At 45.4% G+C, this 22026-nt stretch overlaps 3 protein-coding genes across 3 annotated transcripts; 2 read left to right on the forward strand and 1 right to left on the reverse strand.

Annotated features, from left to right (window-relative positions):
• Positions 1-313: 313 nt before the first annotated feature.
• adhfe1 (alcohol dehydrogenase iron containing 1) lies at positions 314-8942 on the forward strand. The gene is made up of 15 exons (XM_084007614.1): positions 314-429; positions 1619-1656; positions 1755-1804; positions 2039-2092; positions 2863-3017; positions 3111-3307; positions 4583-4660; positions 4741-4846; positions 6340-6492; positions 6696-6794; positions 7040-7118; positions 7427-7523; positions 7768-7925; positions 8090-8558; positions 8603-8942. The coding sequence occupies exons 1-14, from the start codon at positions 377-379 to the stop codon at positions 8171-8173; spliced, it is 1401 nt and encodes a 466-aa protein (XP_083863740.1). The 5' UTR covers positions 314-376; the 3' UTR covers positions 8174-8558; positions 8603-8942.
• Positions 8943-10807: 1865 nt separating this feature from the next.
• On the forward strand, positions 10808-13416 carry LOC311011771 (uncharacterized protein; the record flags this gene model as incomplete). Its single annotated transcript, XM_084006898.1, has 5 exons — positions 10808-11223; positions 11297-11340; positions 12532-12702; positions 13008-13105; positions 13206-13416. Exons 1-5 carry the CDS (start codon positions 11157-11159, stop codon positions 13414-13416), a joined length of 591 nt encoding a protein of 196 aa, XP_083863024.1. The 5' UTR covers positions 10808-11156.
• A 1279-nt stretch (positions 13417-14695) lies between these two features.
• LOC311011772 (uncharacterized protein) lies at positions 14696-21831 on the reverse strand. Its single transcript, XM_084006899.1, has 14 exons — positions 21779-21831; positions 20291-20358; positions 20034-20118; positions 19502-19573; positions 19142-19237; positions 18625-18845; positions 17936-18092; positions 17690-17866; positions 17189-17290; positions 16980-17107; positions 16037-16136; positions 15951-15956; positions 15165-15713; positions 14696-14831 (listed from the first exon to the last, which is right to left on the reverse strand). The coding sequence occupies exons 2-14, from the start codon at positions 20314-20316 to the stop codon at positions 14742-14744; spliced, it is 1809 nt and encodes a 602-aa protein (XP_083863025.1). The 5' UTR covers positions 20317-20358; positions 21779-21831; the 3' UTR covers positions 14696-14741.
• Positions 21832-22026: the final 195 nt, after the last annotated feature.

Raw genomic sequence — 22026 nt, forward strand, 5'->3', positions numbered from 1 at the left:
CTCCCACAGTCCAAAGACATGCATGGGGATAGGTTAATTGATGACTCCAAATTGCCCGTAGGTGTGAATGTGAGCGTGAATGGTTGTTTGTCCTGTCCAGGGTGTACCCCGCCTTCACCCAATGTCAGCTGGGATCGGCTCCAGCCCCCCCCCCCCCCGACCCTGAATACAGGATAAGCGGTAGACAATGTATCATTATTATTATTATTATTATTATTATTATTATTATTATTATTAGTAGTAGTAGTAGTAGTATATCATACTTATTGTCGGTCGCCAGGGAGGCTTTTATTCTGAAATGCGGACACGGAAGCCTTGACGTCACTGAAGTGTATATGAACCCCAGCTCGTGTGCGGCTCGGTAACACCGACAGAGATGGCAGGACGGGACCGCGTCGTTCACCTGCTCAGACAGCTGCAGCAAGCCGCGTGAGTTCCACCGCGTCCCGGTAAAGTTCCGTTAACGATTCCAGACGGTTTCCGAATGTCGGAGGAAAAACACGTAAACAGCGCGCGATGACGTACAGGCAGCGGCACCTCCCACAGGTTGTTTTACTCGGTGAAGCCGAACTCTGGTAACAGTCTTCGTGGTTCCGGTTCTACGAGATCCAGAACTCCGATCAACACCGGTTCTGGATCCGTAGAGTCTCTGAAAACTCTGCAGAGACTTTTATTACTGCTTTAAAACGGAGGTATCCCGAACTGGAATCGATCATGTTGATAATATCTATATTATAAATGATATTAATAACAGATCCACTTTCTTTGTGAAAACCTCGAATACTGATTTTAAAGCAGATCACCTACATATCCATTGGAATGTGGAGCTGGCCTCGTAGTCCAGGACTCTGTTCTCCTTCTAAAACTACTTTATTATAGACCAGTCAGACCTGTTCTAGACCTGCATGCAGACTGAAGACTGTCAGAATTGTCAAACCTTTATTTATTTGTGAAAACATGAAAGAAGTGACTTCTTTGATTTAATTCTATTTGTGAAGCAAAAGAAAATGTTGTTTTCCTGCTGAGATCACATGACCTCCGTCTCAAACTCACCTCCATGGAAAACCGGCAGAGGTCAAGGGTCACGAGTGGTCAAGGTCACGAGTGAAGGAGACTATAAAGGACCTGGACACCTCTGGCACTCCGAGTCCCCAGGACTGTTAAAGTACTGTAGACCATGTCCATGTTAAAGTACCGTAGACCAGGTCCATGTTAAAGTACCGTAGACCGGGTCCATGTTAAAGTACTGTAGACCGGGTCCATGTTAAAGTACCGTAGACCGGCTCCATGTTAAAGTACCGTAGACCAGGTCCATGTTAAAGTAATGTAGACCGGGTCCATGTTAAAATACCATAGACCAGGTCCATGTTAAAGTAGCGTAGACCAGGTCCATGTTAAAGTACTGTAGACCAGGTCCATGTTAAAGTACCGTAGACCGGCTCCATGTTAAAGTACCGTAGACCAGGTCCATGTTAAAGTAGCGTAGACCAGGTCCATGTTAAAGTCCTGTAGACCAGGTCCATGTTCAAGTCCCTCAGACCAGGTCCATGTTCACGCTCTGGTCCCAGACCAGTGAAGTGGTTCTGGGTTCTGACTGGCTCTGTTTGTGTGTGAACAGGTGCAGATGTCCTGCTCACTCCAACACCTTCCACCAAGGTAACTCTGATCAATCAGTGTATTGATGAGCTGCAGTCAGGGGTCAGGGGTCAGTCATGAACGCACAGATGATGTCATCAGGTGTTTCTGTCCTGCAGGTGCCGGAGCGCCGAGCTGCAGCGTCAGGACCACCGACTATGCCTTCGAGGTACCTCACAGTTCAGAAACGAAGGAATCATATTTATGATTCTATAAACGTTGATGTTTATTAAACACAAACTTCATTGTGTTCTCACTGAAAAGGAGACGTTTTATTTTATACCATGATATATTCTTCAATAAGTTCTTCAGACCTGAAACCTTTCTGAGCCAAAGATCAAAACTGAATGACCGTTTGAGGTAACTGCTTGAATGTGTTTATGTGTTATGTGTTTTGTGTCAGATGGCGAGTTCCAACATCAGATATGGAGAAGGAGTCAGCAGAGAGATTGGCATGGTAACCAAATAACCAAATAAAATGATATCAATAACCAGATGAAAAGGATGCTGAAATAACTCCATCGTGATGGTAATCAGTAACAAGTGCTGAGTCATGCTTTCTTAGGTCTGTCTGCAAGACCACAAGATAACTACTGTTAAAATGCTTGTTTTCTGAATGGAGTCTGGTTGATGGGTGCTAGGCTACGCTAACATTGTAGCTGCTCAGTCAACACTCCAAATAAGGTAATCTAGACATAAATACAGCAGAGACCTTGTTGTTTGGATCACAGACAGTCTCTGGTTCTCCACATAGTCTGGTCTGGTCTCTGCACTAATGTGGGCTACTATCTAGACCTCTGGGGGACCACAGACAGTCTCTGGTTTCTCCACATAGTCTGGTCTGTCTCTGGACTAGTGTGGTCTACTATCTAGACCTCTGGGGGACCACAGACAGTCTCTGGTTCCTCCACATAGTCTGATCTGGTCTCTGGACTAATGTGAGTTACTATCTAGACCTCTGGGGGACCACAGACCCAGGAGACAACATTTAGGGTTCAGGAGGACGAGCTCAAAGCTGATTGGCTGTGATAGAATATAGATATGTAGATATAGAGACAAAGAATAATGGGAATTTCTGCTCTGAAATATTTCAACTTGTGTGAAGACATGAAAGACACAAATCCTGTGTGTTGGGTCTAGAATAATTCCTGGTCTGTAGTCCAGAACAACAACATGAAAAGTCTGGGAGTTGTTAAAACATCAACCGGTTCTCCGGTTCTCCTGCAGGACCTGCAGAACCTCGGTGCTCGGAACGTCTGTGTGATGACCGACAAGAACTTGTCCCGTCTACCCCCAGTGAAGGCCGTCCTGGAGTCCCTGATCCAGAACGGAGTCCAGTACAAAGTCTACGATGAGGTTCGGGTGGAGCCCACCGACACCAGGTGAGACGCCGGCTCCTCCTGCGCTCTGATTGGCTGGGCGGTCAGGTGACGGTCAGGTGACAGTCAGGTGACATGTCACTGTGTGTGTTGTAGTTTTAAAGATGCCATCTCCTTTGCTAAAAATGGCTCGTTTGACGTGTTCGTGGCGGTGGGCGGCGGCTCCGTGATTGACACCTGCAAAGCAGCCAATCTGTACGCGAGCCACCCGGACGCCGACTTCCTGGACTTCGTCAACGCGCCGATCGGGAAAGGGAAGCCAGTCACCGGCGCCGTGAAGCCGCTGATCGCAGGTAGACATCAACGTTTCACTTTGATTTCTATTTCTATTCAAGTTTTTTTTTGTTTTTTTTTTGCCCACCACAACCACCACCCCCCCTCTTCGGAGGACAACTTTATTTTTAATAAAGCAATATATATTTTCCAATGCAATACAATATGATACATTACATTTACAATTTAATTTACATGTTTGTCCTACCGCAACCATTTATGTGACCCTGGAATCATATAGCACCACGTATGAAGTGAAAACATCTAACACATGAAACGCAACAAGGTAACAGACAGACACGTGTTGCAGAAGTTGGATTTTTTTATTGATTGTGAGAGGAAGGGGAGGTCTGCTATATTTGTATATTGGTTCTGTTCTAGTTCCAGCCATGGGTAATTGAGATTTTGTATGTTGATCCATTTAACTAGGTATTGTAATTGATTTGCCAGGAAGTAGTGATGGAAGTTTGGTGCCTCAAGCCTCAGCTTGAATTTCTATTCAAGCTGATGAACAGATCTATTTTTAATCTTGAAAATCTTGAGAAATGGAATTATTATATAGAATTATTATAGAATGAATCATTAAATAATAATTACATTTTATATAATTAATTTAATTAAAATGTATATTGAATTTATATTAACTAGATAATAATTCTAATTAATTAAATTTAATAGAAGTATGATATAGAATTATTCTAATAAACGTTTAATAAAATAGAATTTTCTTCTCTTTCTTCTTTCCACACAAATATTTCATCAAATTCATTTTTAAACAGTTTTCTTTTCTAACTTAAACGTATAATTTTCTCTGAGTTTAATTAAGTATTTGTTTTATTTTGTTATTGCTTTCTATTATTATTTTCTGCCTTGGCTGCACACTATAAGACATGCTATTAAGTTATTTATATTTTAAGTAAATAAATATTTTATTATGTTTGTGTTTTCATGCTCGTTTCTGTGAGTTGTGAAATAATAAACAAACAACAATACAAATTAATTTCTTTCTTCCTCTTCTCCAAAGAATCATGTTTTCAAATATTCTTTAAACATATATCATGAATATTTGCCTTTATGTATCAGATTGATCGATTTAAACACGTTTTCATCTAATTGAATGGTTCTGTATTATTTTCCTTCCTTCTGGAGCTGAAACATGAAGAAAACATCAAAGTCTTTTCTTGTATTATCTGTGAACTTCAAGGTTACTCCCTCAGTAAAGAGGTTCAGAGTTCAGGACTCCCCTCGTTAAGCTCGTTAACCTGTCTCTCTCTCACCTGGACTTTGCTCCTCAGTTCCTACAACGGCGGGAACCGGCAGCGAGACCACCGGTGTCGCCATCTTCGACTTTGAGCCTCTCAAAGCCAAAACAGGTCAAATAAAACTCACAAAGAAGAAACAAACAGTGACATCACAGTGTCCATCTGAGCTCTGATTGGTTGTCTGTGTTCAGGTATTGCCAGCAGAGCCATCAGACCCACGCTGGGCATCGTGGACCCGACACACACACTGAGCATGCCCGAGAGGGTCGCCGCCAACAGCGGTTTCGATGTCCTCTGGTCTGTCTGTCTGCCTGCCTGCCTGCCTGCCTCTCTGTCTGCCTGTCTGTCTGTCTGTCTGCCTGCCTGCCTGCCTGCCTGTCTGTCTGTCTGTCTGTCCTTCCGTCTGATTATTATTGATCAGTTATGGGAGGCAGGTAATCACACAGAGAACAAGAACACTGTCTGGACTTTAGTGGACTCGTTGACTTGAGGACTGGTTGACTCGTGGACTCTGGTCTTGTTATTGAGCAGCCGTGACCTCTGACCTTGCGAAGTCTCAGTCTGTTAATGATGGTGTGAGACACGGAGACGGAGTCTCCATGGAAACCAGTCATTCGGGTCCGAGTCCAGGACTTGTGCAGGAACCAAGTATTTTACAAATCATTGCCTCATTTATTAATTATTATTCCTAAAGTTAAAGCCAGCTGATATTTAAATTTGTGTCTTTTTTAAGAAAAAACATTTCGCTGTAATACATTCTAATAAAAACATAATTAATATCTTTGTTTTTACAGATTAAAGTTAAGTTTAATGGCGAATAATATAAAAACACAATCACAGACTTTACTTAATTCACTTTTATTTGAATTGTTTTAAATTATGACATTTAGTACTTTATTTATATATATTATTATTTATAGATATTATATATATATTAGTGCTGTCAAAATTAATGCGTTCATCTTTGCGTTAATTACGCAGCTGTGCTTTGTTTACTTCCCGTGGCGGCTGACGTAAGACCTATGACGACGTGTGCCGCAAAGCCGTTAGCCATTAGTTTTTAACGGAGTTCAGCGTAAGATTTTGTCCTCTGACAATGTAAACAGACTGGTCTGTCTCCGTAACGGGCTGAATGTAAAGGAGGACTAAGCTGACTTGTTGTTCTATGGAGTGAAAAGGATTTATCATTCTGACTTCACAGCAGAATATTTCCTTGTTCTTTTTTCCATATTTGCATGTTCTATTGTGGACCTTTTTGAAGTGTTAGTGCATATAAGAAATATGCCTTTTTCAAGCTGACAGTTAATTTTGATGGCCTTGATGGTTTCTTTGGAAATCTGTAGTTCACATGAGAGGATCTGTGCTTAAAGTTAAAAAAAAGCTGCTATTTAACAATAGTATTTGAATTTAAATACTTCCTTTGTGTTGATTCTACATAAATTCCACCATTTTACATTTAAATATCCATTATAACATACTTTATTCTTACGAAGAAAGAAAGTGATTAATTGCGATTAATTACGGCAAATTGTGCGATTAACTAGTAATTTTTTTTAATTAACTAATTAATCGCACAATTTGCCGTAATTAATCGCAATTAATCGCTTTCTTTCTTAGTTAGTTCTTTCTTTCTTTATTAGTTAATTTTTTTAATCGATTAAAAAAAATTAACTAATTAATCGCACAATTTGCCGTAATTAATCGCAATTAATCGCTACAATACAAGCTATATATAGTAGCTTGTATTTGATCTTGGATATGAGCATGATGGATCATGTTTTCTCCGACAGTCATGCTCTGGAGTCGTACACAGCTCTGCCGTACAACCAGAGGAGCCCCCGCCCCTCCAACCCCATCAACCGGCCGGCCTACCAGGGCAGCAACCCCATCAGTGACGTCTGGTCCCGCCACGCCCTCAACGTGGTCGCCAAATACATGAAGCGGTATATAAACTGTTTAACTGGAGAACCTCAGAGGACCCGAAAGTAACCCCTGAGGAACTCCAGACCTGCTGTTCTGCCTGTTTTAAGGAGGATCTCTGTGGGTTTCAGAGTGTATCCTGTTTGTTGTTTGTGTTACATTCTGATCTTATCAAACAGGATTCTTGACGGGAGGAATGTTTGTATGATTGGTTGCTTGGTTACAGAGCCGTGCGGGACCCTGAGGATCTGGAGGCCCGGTCCAGCATGCACCTGGCCAGCGTTTTTGCCGGCATCGGCTTTGGAAACGCAGGAGTTCATCTGTGGTTAGAGAGAAGCTCTTCTGCTTTAATATCACAATCCATGTATTCATTCATTTATATATTAACCCCAAAAGTCGGGTGAACTCCAGAATGTTCATGTAGTTTTTTGAGTGACAACACTCCCTTAATGAACCTTTGAATGTGTAAAAGATAATCGTTCATGTCGATGAGTTCTAGAATCACAGGATTCAGGGACTTCTTTTCATGGCGGACGCTCCCAGCTGTATTGTTGTGACGTTTCTCTGCAGTCATGGGATGTCGTATCCAATCGCCGGCAACGTGAAGACGCATGCAGCCAAGGGCTACAGCGTGGAGCACCCTCTGGTGGTGAGTGATGGAACTGCATGACATCATCATACTCCGAGACGTGTCAGGAAGTCACGGAAACCTGGTTCAATTTACCAGAACGCAAAGCGTGAAATATTACCGGTTGAGCTGAGTAATTAATTAATTGCTTAATCTATAGTTCATAGTTAATCTATAGTTTATAGTTAATAAGTAGTAAGATTTGTAGATTTAATCTAAAGCAAAACCTTTTTAAACTGCGACGTGGTTATTAACTGTGTGTGTGTGTGTGTGTGTGTGTGTGTGTGTGTGTGTGTGTGTGTGTGTGTGTGTGTGTGTGTGTGTGTCAGCCTCATGGTCTCTCAGTCGTCCTCACGTCTCCGGCCGTCTTCAACTTCACAGCCCCGATGTGTCCAGAGCGCCACCTGGAGGCTGCAGAGATCCTCGGTACCTGTTCACCTGTCAATATAATCCTGTATGATAGAACCCAGTGTATTATTATACTTGCATATATTATTATATCATCATATTTCTAGAATACAAATATTCAGCTAATTCAGCTATTGATTTTAAATTATTCCATTGCTTCCTGTCGCTGTGTAGGAGATCTGAACTGCGTCCATAGCAACGGTGTGTTACTCTTAGCAACGTGAGATGAATGACGATGATCATGTGACCATGTGGCGTTCAGGTGCAGACGTCCGGCGGGTGAAGCGGGTGGACGCCGGTGGCGTTCTGGCCGACACGCTGCGGCGCTTCCTGTTTGACCTGCAGGTGGAGGACGGACTGGCAGCGGTGGGCTACAGCAAGGATGACATCCCGGCTCTGGTCCAGGGGACCGTCCCTCAGGTCCACCACTTCACTGACACTAAGAATGATGGGAACTTTAGGATCTGACTGAATCCATGAGGATGAATGATCAGATTTATCATTAATTTACTAATTACATCATAGTTTCAGGGTTGTTAAGGGTTGTTTGACACGTCTGAGGGTTTTGTCTTCATGTCCTTCAGGAACGAGTCACCAAACTTTCCCCCAGAGAGCACACGGAGGAGGACCTGAGTCTGCTGTTTGAGGCCTCCATGAAGCTCTACTGACCCCCAGTCCTCCTGAGGATCAGAACACCTGGGCTCAGGTCTGCTCTGTGATGAGCTGCAGCTCCTCTAACAGCCACTAGATGGTGCTGCTGCTCGTAGGCAGGACCTGAGCCAGGACCTGAACCAGAGTCACTAAGTCCCAGAGTCATGGTCTCAACTGACTGATTTCATTTTTATATAATAAAATAACACATAAACACACATCTACCCCGACTTCTGTTTATTCATATCCACAATCAGGACAGCATCCTGGACCTGAACCAGGACTATTTCACACCAGAGTCATTGTATCAACTAGTTCTGACTGATTTCATTTTTCCATACTAACCATTTACACTTGGGGCATTTCCCTGGCGACCGTGTGTGTGTGTGTGTGTGTGTGTGTGTGTGTGTGTGTGTGTGTGTGTGTGTGTGTGTGTTTCTCAGAAGAGCCTCTCGTCGTTTTAATCCAGTCTAATCTCATCCGAGAACAGTTATATAAACCTCATCTCACTGTGTTTAACTGGTTTAATCCTGAGTTCAGAAAACGAGCTAATTACAGAGTGACCCTGAACGCAGCACAGAGCACACACACACACACACACACACTTGAGCTCACCTGTTGGATACTTGACTCATCAGCATCACAGACTCTTTAATTTGTTAATCTGATTCACCTGAACTCACCTATAATCATCATTAATTTCACTCACTAATACTAGTCCGAACAGGGTTCTAATGGGTTCTGCTGTTTGTCCTCTTGTTTGTTCATGTTTTCTGTTCAACCTGCATTAATTGTTCATAACCATCTCACGTGTCCTCGTAGAGACCAGAGTACCTGAACAGGTAGACCAGAGAACCTGTAGAGACCAGAGTACCTGAGCAGGTACTGCTGATGACTTTGCAACTTACTTTACCAAGAAAGTAAATGACATCAGCTCCTCATTCACTCATATAACCCCCTAGAAAACATCTCTCGTAACTCTAAACTCTGATGGCCTTACCAGCTTTAGCCCCCTCACCTCTGAAGACGTTCACACACTTGTAACATCTAACCGTGCCACCACCTGCTCCCTTGACCCGATTCCCTCCTCTCTTCTCCAAGACATCTCACACGACATCTTGCCATTCCTCACCACCCTGATCAACTCCTCCCTCACCTCAGGTGTCATTCCAGCGGCTTTTAAGATGGCTACAGTGAAGCCCCTCCTTAAAAAACCCACCCTAGACGCTACTGACATCCAGACCTTGACCCTAATCAATCAGGATTCAGGACTGCTCACTCCACTGAGACGGCCCTCCTCACAGTGACCGAGTCCCTGCGAGACGCCAGAGCCTCATCCCACTCCTCCGTTCTCATTCTCCTCGACCTATCTGCTGCATTCGACACAGTCAACCACCAAATCCTCCTCTCCACCCTGCTGAACTTGGCATCACTGACTCTGCTCTCACCTGGTTTACATCATACCTGACAAATCGCACCTTTCAGGTCACATGGAATGGCTCTATGTCCAAACCCTGTTCTCTGGACACGGGTGTCCCTCAAGGCTCAGTATTAGGACCGCTTCTGTTCTCATTATACACCAGATCACTAGGCTCTGTAATCACATCACATGGATTCTCCTACCATTGTTACGCAGATGACACCCAGCTATTCCTCTCTTCCCCCAACCTCCGACACTCACATTGCAACTCGCATCTCGGACTGTCTGGCAGACATCTCTGTCTGGACAACTGCACATCACCTCAAGCTTAACCTGAATAAAACCGAACACCTCTTCATCCCGGGGAAAGACTGCCCTCGCATGGACCTGTCGGTCACTGTCGAGGGTATCACAGTATTGCCTCCCTCAACTGCGGGGAACCTGGGGGTAATCCTCGATGACCAACTATCCTGCACCCCCAACTTCACTGCTGTGGCTCGATCCTGCAGATTTGCCTTCTACAATGTCCGCAGGATTCGGACTTTCCTCACAAAGGATGCAACGCAACTCCTGGTCCAAGCACTGGTCATCTCCCACCTTAACTACTGCAACTCTCTCCTGGCTGGACTCCCGGCCTCGGCAACTAAACCATTGCAGCGTATCCAGAATGCTGCAGCATGCCTTGTCTTCAAACCACCCCCCTCCTCCGTGACCTCCACTGGCTCCCTGTTGCAGCACGCATCCTATTCAAGACGATGGCACTGGCCTTCAAGGCCATCAATGGAACGGCACCCATCTACCTTCAAACACTGGTCAAACCACACGCCCCGAAGCGAGCACTTCGCTCCTCTACTTAAGCTGGCCGGCTGGTACCACCATCGCTGAAATCAAACAAATGTCGCTCAGCAAAGTCCAGACTCTTCTCTGTTCTGGCGCCTCAGTGGTGGAACGAACTCCCGATCAATGTCAGGACCGCAGAGTCATTTGCCATCTTCTGAAAAAGGCTCAAGTATCACCTGTTCAGACTTCACCTCGACTCTGCATAGCATGACCCACTAACACCCCCCCAAAAAAAATAAAACAAAAAAACCTTATACCTATAGCACTGTTCTTAAGGTATGTTTGCTGAACAGCTACTACTTTACTCAGACGAGGATCTAACACTTGTTCTATTTTTTAGCTCTTACTTTATCGGCAATGATATGTTGTGGTTTCTTTCTTTTGACAAATGTACTTATTGCAAGTCGCTTTGGACAAAAGCGTCTGCTAAATGACCTAAATGTAATGTAAAATGTAAATGTAGCAGGTAGAGACCAGAGTATTCAGTATATTTTCTGAAGCTTTCATTCAAGTGACATGATTTTCATCATCAAATATATGTATTTTATATGTTCAAAATAAATCTGGTTTTAGATGAAAAGTTCAGGTAAAAGTGTCAGCCAATAGGTAGTCCTGACTGCTGATGTCATCAGTGTGTGTGTGTGTGACAGAGACACACACTTGGCAGGATTAGTGACAGCAGGTATATAAGCTGGGAGTGTGTGTGTGAGTGTGTGAGAGTGTGTGTGTCAGGCAGCGGCATGCAGCAGATCTACAGGCAGAGCAGCGAGGAGTTTGAGGTTTATACCACCGTTTTCTCCCCTCAAGGTGAGTCAATACAACCAGCTGATGTAATTATTGATGACCGATCGGTGCTCACATCTGCCCTCCTGTGTGTCAGTGTGCAGGTCCAGGATCAGGACCAGACCCCCAGAGGCACAAAAGGTGAGAATCTGCAGCCTCAGATTTATTTAGAGATGTATTTCTGAAACAACACACCGCCGACCTGCAGCTGCAAACAGAAACACACTTAAATTAACCCTCAATATCTAAAGAACACCCTTCCATTTCAAAAGCAAATGAACACATGAAGTGGATGTTAAGGGCTTCACTACTTTCCCCTAAATATATGAAAATATTATGAATTAAAGTATTAAGGGTTTTAAAAACAATTCTCTTTGTTGTTGTTTAGTCTTATTTGTTGTCGCTTTCTGTCTCTTTGTGGTTGTTTTGAGTCTCTTTGTTGTTGGTTTGACTTTCTTTGTAGTTTTGAGTCTCTTTGTTATTGTTTTGAGTCTTTGTTGTTGTTTTGAGTTCATTCACCACCATTGTGCTTCCTGAATGGACACGTTGATGAAGTTTAACTGACTTGCTGTTACACTTTGATGATGATGATGATGAAGGCTTCTTGATTTTTGAGCACATTGTTACATGTGTGTATTATATTTAGTTCATGTGGGGCTGAGATATATTCATATAAAGCAGAAGATACTTTATTCAGAAATGTAGACTCATTCTTTCAGCCTCTACACGTTGTGTGAAATAAAATATATCATAGATCTGCTTTGCATTTCTAGTCTTTTGGACCACTCGAGGTCAAAGCAGTGAGACGGGTTCCTTCATGTCAGAATCACAGCAGCGTTGAGTCAATGAGTGATGCAGGCAGATATGATAGATGATATGAATATATGAATGTAAACGGATTCATAAAGAATAAAGCTTAAATATGATCAGGTCTGGGTGGTCAATCAGGTCTGGGTCAGGTCTGTGTCAGGTCTGCTTTCTCTCCCCAGAGATGGAGCAGCATTTACCTTTTATGCTCCAAATATCTGAACAAACTCTCAATTCTGTAAAAGGCAGGAGTCTCGGGGCCCCATGTTGTTCAGGGGCCCCTCAAAGACCCGGGCCCCTGGGCGGGTTCCTGGTGTGAACTGCTATGTTGACTGTAACAGTAACATGTGTGTGTGTGTGTGTTAATCAGTGTTACATCAGCGTGACCTTTGACTGCATGTATTTCCAGCCTGCTGAGCTATTTAAATCAGCTTAAACACCTTTAATGAACTCGTTAGCAGCAGCTTCCTGATGCAGCTGATCTGAGGTCAGTCTGATGCAACAGTTCTGGACTGTGATTGGCAGGTGCTGGTGGCAGTGACGCAGCAGCACCAGTCCAGCTGGCAGAAGGAGCTGGACCTGAACCGGGGAGACCTGATCCAGGTTCTGTTTAAGGAGGACGAGACCTGGTGGTTCGGACGGCTGATGAATGGAAACGAGGGCTACTTTCCTGCAGCCTGCGTGGAGCCACATCAGGTAACGAGACCTGGTCTACTGGGTTCACCGGTCTGTCTGGAGGACTGGGTTTACTGGTCTGTTTGGAGGACTGGGTTCACCGGTCTGTCTGGAGGACTGGGTTCACCGGTCTGTCTGGAGGACTGGGTTCACCCGTCTGTTTGGAGGACTGGGTTTACTGGTCTGTCTGGAGGACTGGGTTCACCCGTCTGTCTGGAGGACTGCGTTTACCGGTCTGTCTGGAGGACTGGGTTCACCGGTCTGTTTGGAGGACTGGGTTCAGTGGTCTGGTTTAGCTGTGATGTAACACCGTCTTTGTCCTGCAGGGTGGAGATTCCTTGCTGGTAAGGAGGGGGTCGGTACCGGTCGCCATAACAACGGAAGGCGCTCCCTGTGGCGCTCCCTGCGGCGCTCCCTGCACGAGGTAACTGGAACTTTATTTACAGAAACGTCACTTTAATAGTTTATCGTGTTCACGGTCAGAACCAGAACCTGAAAAGCAGGTTTTTATTTATTCCCGGCAGCAGTCGCATTACGCCGAAGCTCCTCAGGAAAAACAGCATCCGCCGCCCGCCAGGACTCGACGGGCCCTCTGCGATGTCAGCAGCTCCTCCTCACGGCTCCCCCAGCCTCCTACACCGGGTCCTTGCCAAGTCCAGGAGGAAGAGCTGCCCCCACCTTCCGCACTCCCCTCTGGATTCGGGCTCCATCAACACTGCCTTCCAGCCAGACTAGAACCTGATCTGGAACCAGTCACAAGGACAACTTTAGTTGTTTAGTGATCGTCATGTAATTTTAATTTTCTTCTGACCGCAAACAGAGAAAGAAATCCCACCGGAGACAAAACCATGAAACTTCGGGAGCAGGTCCAAGTCACTGAGCTGTGGTCACTTTCGAGTCCTTAGGTCATACCCGAGGTGGTCGTCTTTGAGGGCTAGAACACGATGTGACCTAGTACCTGTCCGAGTCAGACAGGTCCAATTAAACAAGGTTGTGTCCAAGTCACCAAGACCCTGCGAGTCATTGAGTGCCTATTAAAGTCATCAATTCCCTGAGGTCATGTAAACATCACATCAAGTCAGAAGTCCCTGATTCATCAAGGTTGCATCCAAGTGGAGACCCAAGTGCTTGCTGGGAACATTTCCAAGTCAAGTCCAAGACGCCGAGTCATTGAGGTCAAGTCCAATACGCCGAGTCATCGAGGTCAAGTCCAATACGCCCTGATTGGTTCCCATCTACGTGTCGTGACAAATCTGAATAAAAAGCTGAATAGTAATAAAACGCTGTGGTGTGAAACTGATGGTTGATGAAAACCAAAAAGGTTTCCTGAGTCCAAAGAACACTTATTGGTTACACTGACTTTTATTGATGATTTGCTATTAGACATGTTAATCAATACAATGTTCCTCAGCTTCTACAGTTTAATGTCCAAAACACGTTCAATAAAAGAATGAATAAATGTCGACGGCACTTGAGTTTTCATTCAAGCATAAAACAATAAATTACAATCAATATTCAGTTACATGCTTAAAATACTCAATATCAAACTCTAGAATGACATTTGTGACGTTTATTCTTGTTCATGTTCAGTTTTCATCCAAAGTGCTACATTTAATATAAAGTGTCTTTGTGTCAAAAACAAAAAGGACTTTAATATGAACCGCCTTTAAGAAATAAATACACGGATAAAATAAATAAATACAGTTCAGTTCAAAATATAAAATCTGACACCTTCAGTAAAACTACAAGAAATTATTAAAAAAGTCTTTTAAAATTATGTTCTTGTTAAAATCCAGTTTCAATTCAAATAAGCCGAAAGTTTAAGCTGCTTAATAAATCAATAAAACGTCAGTTAGTTTAACTGACGGAGACGCTGCAGTCCAGGTCTATAGAGGATTAAAATGCTGAGTCATGATTCACAGGTCGTCTCAGTAATAGTAAGTTTATAATATAATAATAAAGAAAAGAATCACAGTATTCGTCCACAGGTCGTCTCAGGCAGCAGCAGCTGATGATGAAGAAGATGGTGATGAAGAAGATGGTGATGAAGATGATGGTGATCAAGGCTCCATGAAGAGTCGAGCCTGCTCTGTCAGACTCATCTGATCGTCGGTTTCTCCGAACATCACCAGCTGTAACTCGCCGCTCAGCTGTTTTAGGACAAAGAACAAGCCATCATGATTTGCCGTTAGTGTGATGTCATCCTTCAGTGTTCATTCAGAGTGCGCTGTGACTTCCTGTCTGTGGGTTCCTACAGAAGAGGTCAGTCTTTAACAACACAATCATATACATCCGTATCACTTCAGTCACAATGTGTTTGTTTATTACTATCGACTATATTACTATTGTTTATCATCATGTGACTGTTCAAACCTCCCACATGGGGGGAAGCCCCGCCTCTTCTCTGGTGCGTTGGTGTGACTGGATAAACAGAAATGATGCTGCAGTCAAACCTGTGCAGTTACACGAACATCAGGTCTCACCTCAAAGGGGTTCCGGCTGTATGCAGGACATTCTGGGGAGTGCAGGTATGTGACGGGCCGCTGACACCACCACACCTGGGCCTCCAACGGGAAGCAGCCCAACTCCTCACAGCCCAGGACAGAGCTGGACCCACTCGGGACCTGTGAACCACAGCTGGACCCTCTCAGGACCTGTGAACCACAGCTGGACCCACTCTGGGCCTGTGAACCACAGCTGGACCCTCTCGGGACCTGTGAACCACAGCTGGACCCACTCTGGGCCTGTGAACCACAGCTGGACCCTCTCGGGATCTGTGAACCACAGCTGGACCCACTCTGGGCCTGTGAACCACAACTGGTCCCACTCGGGACCTTTGAACCACAGCTGGACTCCCTCTGGACCAGTGAACCAGAGCTGGACCCTCTCAGGACCTGTGAAGCAAAGCTGGACTCCCTCTTGACCTGTGAAGCAGAGCTGGACTCCCTCTGGACTGGATGCTGGTCCTGTGAGATCGATGTGTACTGTCCCTGGAGCTGCAGGATGGAGCTGAGCAGACTGTCTCCCTGGACCTGCAGGACAGAAGTCCAACATGTCAAACAGACTCAACAGAAACGTTTACAGATAAACCTTTAGGAGATAATATAAGATCTAATCAGCCAATCATGTGGCAGGAAGTCATCTGTCCACAAAAAACGGTTCTGATGAACACCCCGAGTGTGTGTGTGTGTGTGTGAGACCTCAGAGCTGCTGCTGGACTGGCTGTCTGGCTCCTCCCACCTCAGATTCATCATCCTGCTCGTACAAACTGACACCTGAAGCACAAACGGAACAAACGTCTCACGTCTCAGGACCTAAATGAGGTGAGTTAGTTTCACTGCCAGGCTCCTCCCACCTGGTCCTGGTCCTCAATGCTGTTGATCTTCAGTGGTGTTGGCGTTTGAGGAGCTGACGTCCACATGGTTCTCATCCTGTCTCTGGTCTCTGACGGCGTCCTGAGCACATTTCAAACTGATCAGCGGACCTTTTACGATCCACACCACAGAGTAACAACAACAGGAAGCTCACATGAGTCCAGAGACCAGACCAGACTATGTGGAGGAACCAGAGACTGTCTGTGGTCCCCCAGAGGACTAGATAGTAGCTCACATTAGTCCAGAGACCAGACCAGACTATATGGAGAAACCAGAGACTGTCTGTGGTCCCCCAGAGGTCTAGATAGTAGCTCACATTAGTCCAGAGACCAGAACAGACCATTTGGAGGAACCAGAGACTGTCTGTCGTCCCCCAGAGGTCTAGATAGTAGCTCACATTAGTCCAGAGACCAGAACAGACTATATGGAGAAACCAGAGACTGTCTGTGGTCCCCCAGAGGTCTAGATAGTAGCTCACATTAGTCCAGAGACCAGAACAGACTATGTGGAGGAACCAGAGACTGTCTGTGGTCCCCCAGAGGTCTAGATAGTAGCCCACATTAGTCCAGAGACCAGACCAGACTATGTGGAGGAACCAGAGACTGTCTGTGCTCCAATCAAGGTCTCTGCTGTATTTATGTCTAGATTACCTTATTTGGAGTGTTGGTGGAGCATCTACAATGTTAGCGTAGCCTAGCACCCGTCAACCAGACTCCATTCAGAAAACCAGCGTTTTAAAAGTAGTTATCTTGTGGTCTTGCAGACAGACCTAACAAAGAATGACTCAGCACTTTTTACTGATCACCATCATGATGGAGTTATTTCAGCATCCTTTTCATCTGGTTATTGATATTAAATCACAGATACTTTATTCTGGTTCCTCCAGCTGTGGTGAACCAGCCCAAGGACGAGCCAAAGACGTACCGGCTGCAGTGCACACAGGAGACCACGTCCTGGTTCCTCTTGGGGGGGTGTTTGAGGGGACAGATGGGGGTGGAGGCGAGAACCGGACCCTCTAACTTCAGGTCCTCCACAGCATACAGGTTGAAGAACTGCAGACAGACAAACATCAGATGGACACTGCAGCAGGACTTACCACAGAAGTGTCTCTAGCAGCGTCCAGGTGTCTTCACCTCAGAGGGGGAGAAGGTCAGAGCCGCCGCCATGCTGCTCCAGGAGGACGTGGAGTCCATGAAGGAGGATGCGTCCTCCCCGACAACCAGACACTGCTGTTGCTATGGAGGAAGACACAGGGTGAGAGCCAGACTTCTCTTCTTCTGAGAAGAGTTTTACTGAACATGTCAAACATCGAAGATTTCATATTTTCTCGTACATAACTCCTGCTCAGATCAATGGCTAACGGGTTGGCGTCCTCTCTGTACAGACAGCTGGAGTGCGATGAGGTCACTTCCTGTGGGCCACAGCTCCACGTCTCTGCGTTCTGTGATGAGGTTAGACCAGGTTAAATATATATTCTCTCCATCTTAATTACACGTCAACAAAAACATGTGACAAGTTACACGAGGTGACTGTAGAGCCTGAGAGACACAGCTGAGGGTAACAATCCCAAAATAAAGCTGCATTTCAAAATAAAAGCCTCAGCTGTGTTCCAACTAGCTGATGAGCTGATGTACCACCTCCATCAGCTCTGTGGACGCCATCAGCTTGCACACGCTCAGTGAGGAGCTGTGACCATCGGAGGAGGCGGGGGCGCTGGCGGAGCACAGGGGGGCGGAGCACAGGGGGGCGGAGCCACTGCGATCGGCGGAGGTGCAGCTGGACGCGTCCATCACACTGGACAGAGTGTCTGCCTGCTGGAGGAGACATGTCATTATTATCATCCCTGGCCTCCTGCTGGTGGATGGCGGCTGGACGCTGACCTTAGTGGGGGGGTCACTGGTCCTGGAGGTGGCTCCAGGGGAGCAGCAGGAGGAGGTGATGGAGGAGTTGTGGAGGTGCAGCACCTGCAGGTATCCCTCCTTCTCCACCTTCCTCTTCAGGGTGGAGTTCCAGTGGTTTTTGATGGAGTTGTCTGTCCTGAGAAGACAAAACCAAGTCAAGCTGAGAGATTTAACGTGAGTCAGCAGCTGATCGGGGATCAGATCTATGACACAGTTTGGATGTGATCTGACGTCTGGACTACGAAGCAGGATTTGGGCTTAGTGAGGAAACTTCAGGGTTAACTCTGGGTTTTCCGTCCTACGACGGTGGTTTACTTCTTACCAGGGTACATCGCCATGGTAACTGCTCTGGAGCAGGTTATGTTCCTGATAAGAGACCGCCTACTGACCAATCAGCTCTTGTGGGAAATGGCATCAGCATTTGTAAAAGATCCCAAGGAGCTTGGTGCGCGGATGAAAAAAAGAAGCTTGGTGGATCGTGAGAGGGTCTCTGAGGAGGAGAGCTAGAGAGTTCAGAGACCGGCAAAATATTCATACCTAGTGGTCTACATACCTGGTTATCTACATACCTGGTGGGTCTTCATACCTGCTGGGCCTTCATACATGGTGGTCTACATACCTGGTTATCTACATACCGGGTGGTTCTACATACCTGGTGGTCTACATACCTGCCGGTCAGCAGCTTGGAGATGTAAGCCCAGCGGTTTCCCAGCAGCCTCTGGGCCTGACAGATGATGCGGTCCTCCTCCAGGGTCCAGCGGCTCTTGTTCACCACCGGGTTCAGGTGGTTGTGCCAGCGCTCACGGCACTGCTTGCCGTTACGAGTGTGCAGGTACTTGGCAATGAGCGACCAGCGCTTCATCCCATACTTCTCAACCAGCTCAAGAACCTACACAGGAAGTGACATCACAACATAGTATTATAGGGGAGTTAAAGCAAACCACTGTGTCCCGAGTCAAAAAAGCTTGAGTTGCTAACTGCTGTGTGAGATGCAGCAGGTATGGTGTATTAGTACTACAGTATAGTAGTAGAATGTAGTAGTATTACAGTATAGTAGTAGAGTGTATTAGTACTACAGTATAGTAGTAGAGTGTATTAGTACTACAGTATAGTAGTAGTGTGTACTAGTACTACAGTATAGCAGAAGAGTGTACTAGTACACAGAATACATGTGTAAATGTTTACCCTCTCATCCTCCTCATGAGTCCAGGGACCTTTGACCAGGTCTGGGTTCTTTATGTACTGCCACCGCTGCTGACACTCCACATCTGACCTCTGACCCTGAGACACACCAGACAGGTTAGCAGGCCTTCTCTGCCAGGCAGGCTGCAGGAAGTTAAACTCTCATCTTTTTCCTTCGTCATTGTCATCTGTCAAAAGTCATCTGTCAAATGTCAAATCCATGGTTGTAGTTCTATATACAGATTCTAGCTAGCAGGACGAGCTAACGGCCGTGTTGGTGACGTAGCTAGCTAAGTTAGCTCGCTAGCAAGCATCAGTGTCCGTCCTGTTGAATGAGAGGAGACCTGAACAAGAAGGACTCACTCTTAAATGCAGAGACACTGAAGACCAGCTGGTCGGTCCAAACTCCTTCACCAGTCTGTACAGATTCTCATCCTGAGGAGGAAGATCAGCATCATCATCACCACCATCATCATCACCATCATCATCATCATCACCGTCATCATCACCATCATCACCGTCATCATCATCATCACTATCATCATCATCATCATCATCACCACCACCACCATAACATCATCATCATCTTCATCATCATCACCATCATCTAAATGTCTTTAAGGTATTTTGTGAGACACAGTGATGTTGGTCTTTAAGTAGTCAACAGCTGTAGGACAGACAGGCAGACAATAGGACAGACAGGCAGACAGTAGGACAGACAGGTGAGGGGAGCTGCAGAGTCAGCTGTGTTCCATGTCTCTGTGTTCCTGCAGCTGATCCTGAATAAAACCTGCTCCTCCACATGGAGGACCCGGGCTGGGAAGGACCTGGACTGGGAAGGACCCGGACTCACAGTGTCTGAGTTAGCCCTGAATGCTAACATGACAGCCCTTACCTCGTCTTTTGTCCATCCAGGCTTCTGTAGAGTCACTTTGGAAAACCTTCCTTTACCTTCCAAACTCCTGGAGCGACTTTTAGTACTGAAACAGGTAAGATCACACAGGTGAGATCACAGGTGAGATCACAGGTGTGTGACAGGACTGTTACAGGTGTGTGAGACAGGTGTGTCTTACAGGTGTGTGAGACAGGTGTGTGTTACAGGTGTGTGAGACAGGTGTGTGTTACAGGTGTGTGTGACAGGTGAGCTCTCACCAGGACCTGCGGCTTCTGCTGCTCATCACTGCTGCTCATAGACGCTGACTGGTTCAGGTTCCAGGTGACTGTCGGACAAACAGAAGTCACTAATGAGGGTTTCTATTCCTAAAGAATGACTCATCAGTAACTACAGTAACGATTCATCATTTAAACGCACACCGTTACACAGCAGGATATCTGAGGAGTTAGCTGTTAGCTCCAGATCATCGCCATTGAATCCTGATCTTTAACTCAGACACAATGAAATACCTCCACCTCCTCCCAAACCGGGATTGGGACCGGGACCGAGACCAGGAAACCGGCGGGAGCTAAACCCCCGTTTCCTGGTCCCCGGTGACGGTTGGGCTAGCTAACGTTAGCAGCAGCTAGGCGCTGGCGGCGGAAGAGACGTCGAAAGACGTTTAAATTGTGAGAATCAGCGTTCAAACCGACGCGGGGTTTCGGCAGAAGTCTGCTCTCGGTGTGCCGATACTTAACTGGATCTACATCCGCCGCTTCACCGCGCAAAACGGAGAAGATCGGTGAACTTACCGGCGACGGTTGGAAGAGGCCAAACGGCTGGAGACGGTCCAGCGCTCAGGGCTCGCGCTCTCTGATTGGACTGGCCCGGCGATGATGTCACTAAATCAACGACATTCGTGTTGCCGAAGTCATTTATTGATTTATCTTTTATGAACGTCCTAATTTATATGAATGTATAACTTATTTAGAGACAGACAGGTAACCAGTCTATCGCAGGGAGACATGCAGAGACAGACAGGTCTTTGGACTGTGGGAGGACGTCGGAGAACCCAGAGAGAACCCACGCTGACACGGGGAGAACATGCAAACTCCACACAGAAGGAACCCGACCCGGGAATTGAACCCGGGAATTGAACCTGGGAATCGAACTCGCGACCTCTCGCTCTGAGGCTACAGTTGACACTACCGTGCAGCCCAAATTCCTATTTTTATTATTAATTGACAAAATGAGTCACCTTTGCAAGAGAAAATAGCTCACATTTTAGCTCTGCTGATGTTTTAATAAAATGTAATTAATTTGAAAATAAAGAATTGAAAATTTGAAGTAAAAGGCAAATGAAATATATCTTCCAATCATATTGTTTATTTCTGTCCTTGTATACTGTAATGTTCGTTATATGACATATGTACTTTTCACTTTTATTTTATTCAATTTAAATGAAATAAGTACATATATATAATACGCTGTTGCCCATAAAGTTTTAATATTTCGTTTTCAGACACAATCCTCTGTTTATTCCTCTTTAAATGCATCAGTAATCACTTTTGAGCAGCTGAATGATGACATCGTGTGTCACAATCACCCAGCTGAAATGTAGCATGCATAACATTTCTTTGGAGCTATAAAAGACAAGACATCTGCAAATGATTCCAACTTGATGGGCGACCCTGTATATAGTATGATTAAACGTTACTTCACATATAAATCATTGTACATCTACAAAAAAAAAAAAAAAACCTTACCTATAGCACTCTGATCGTAGCACTGTTGCTCTTGAAGTACTAGTTTACTCAGATGAGGACCTAACACTTGTTCTATTTTTAGCTCTTACTTTATCGGCAATGATACCTTGTGGTTTCCTCTTTTGACAAATGTACTTATTGTAAGTCGCTTTGGACAAAAGCGTCTGCTAAATGACCTAAATGTAAATGTAAATGTAAATGTACATGTACATCTTGGACATGAGAACAAATAAACTTTCTGAAGGACC

Source organism: Eutrigla gurnardus (genome assembly GCF_963514095.1).
Source record: "Eutrigla gurnardus genome assembly, chromosome: 4".
Lineage (NCBI taxonomy): Eukaryota > Metazoa > Chordata > Actinopteri > Perciformes > Triglidae > Eutrigla > Eutrigla gurnardus.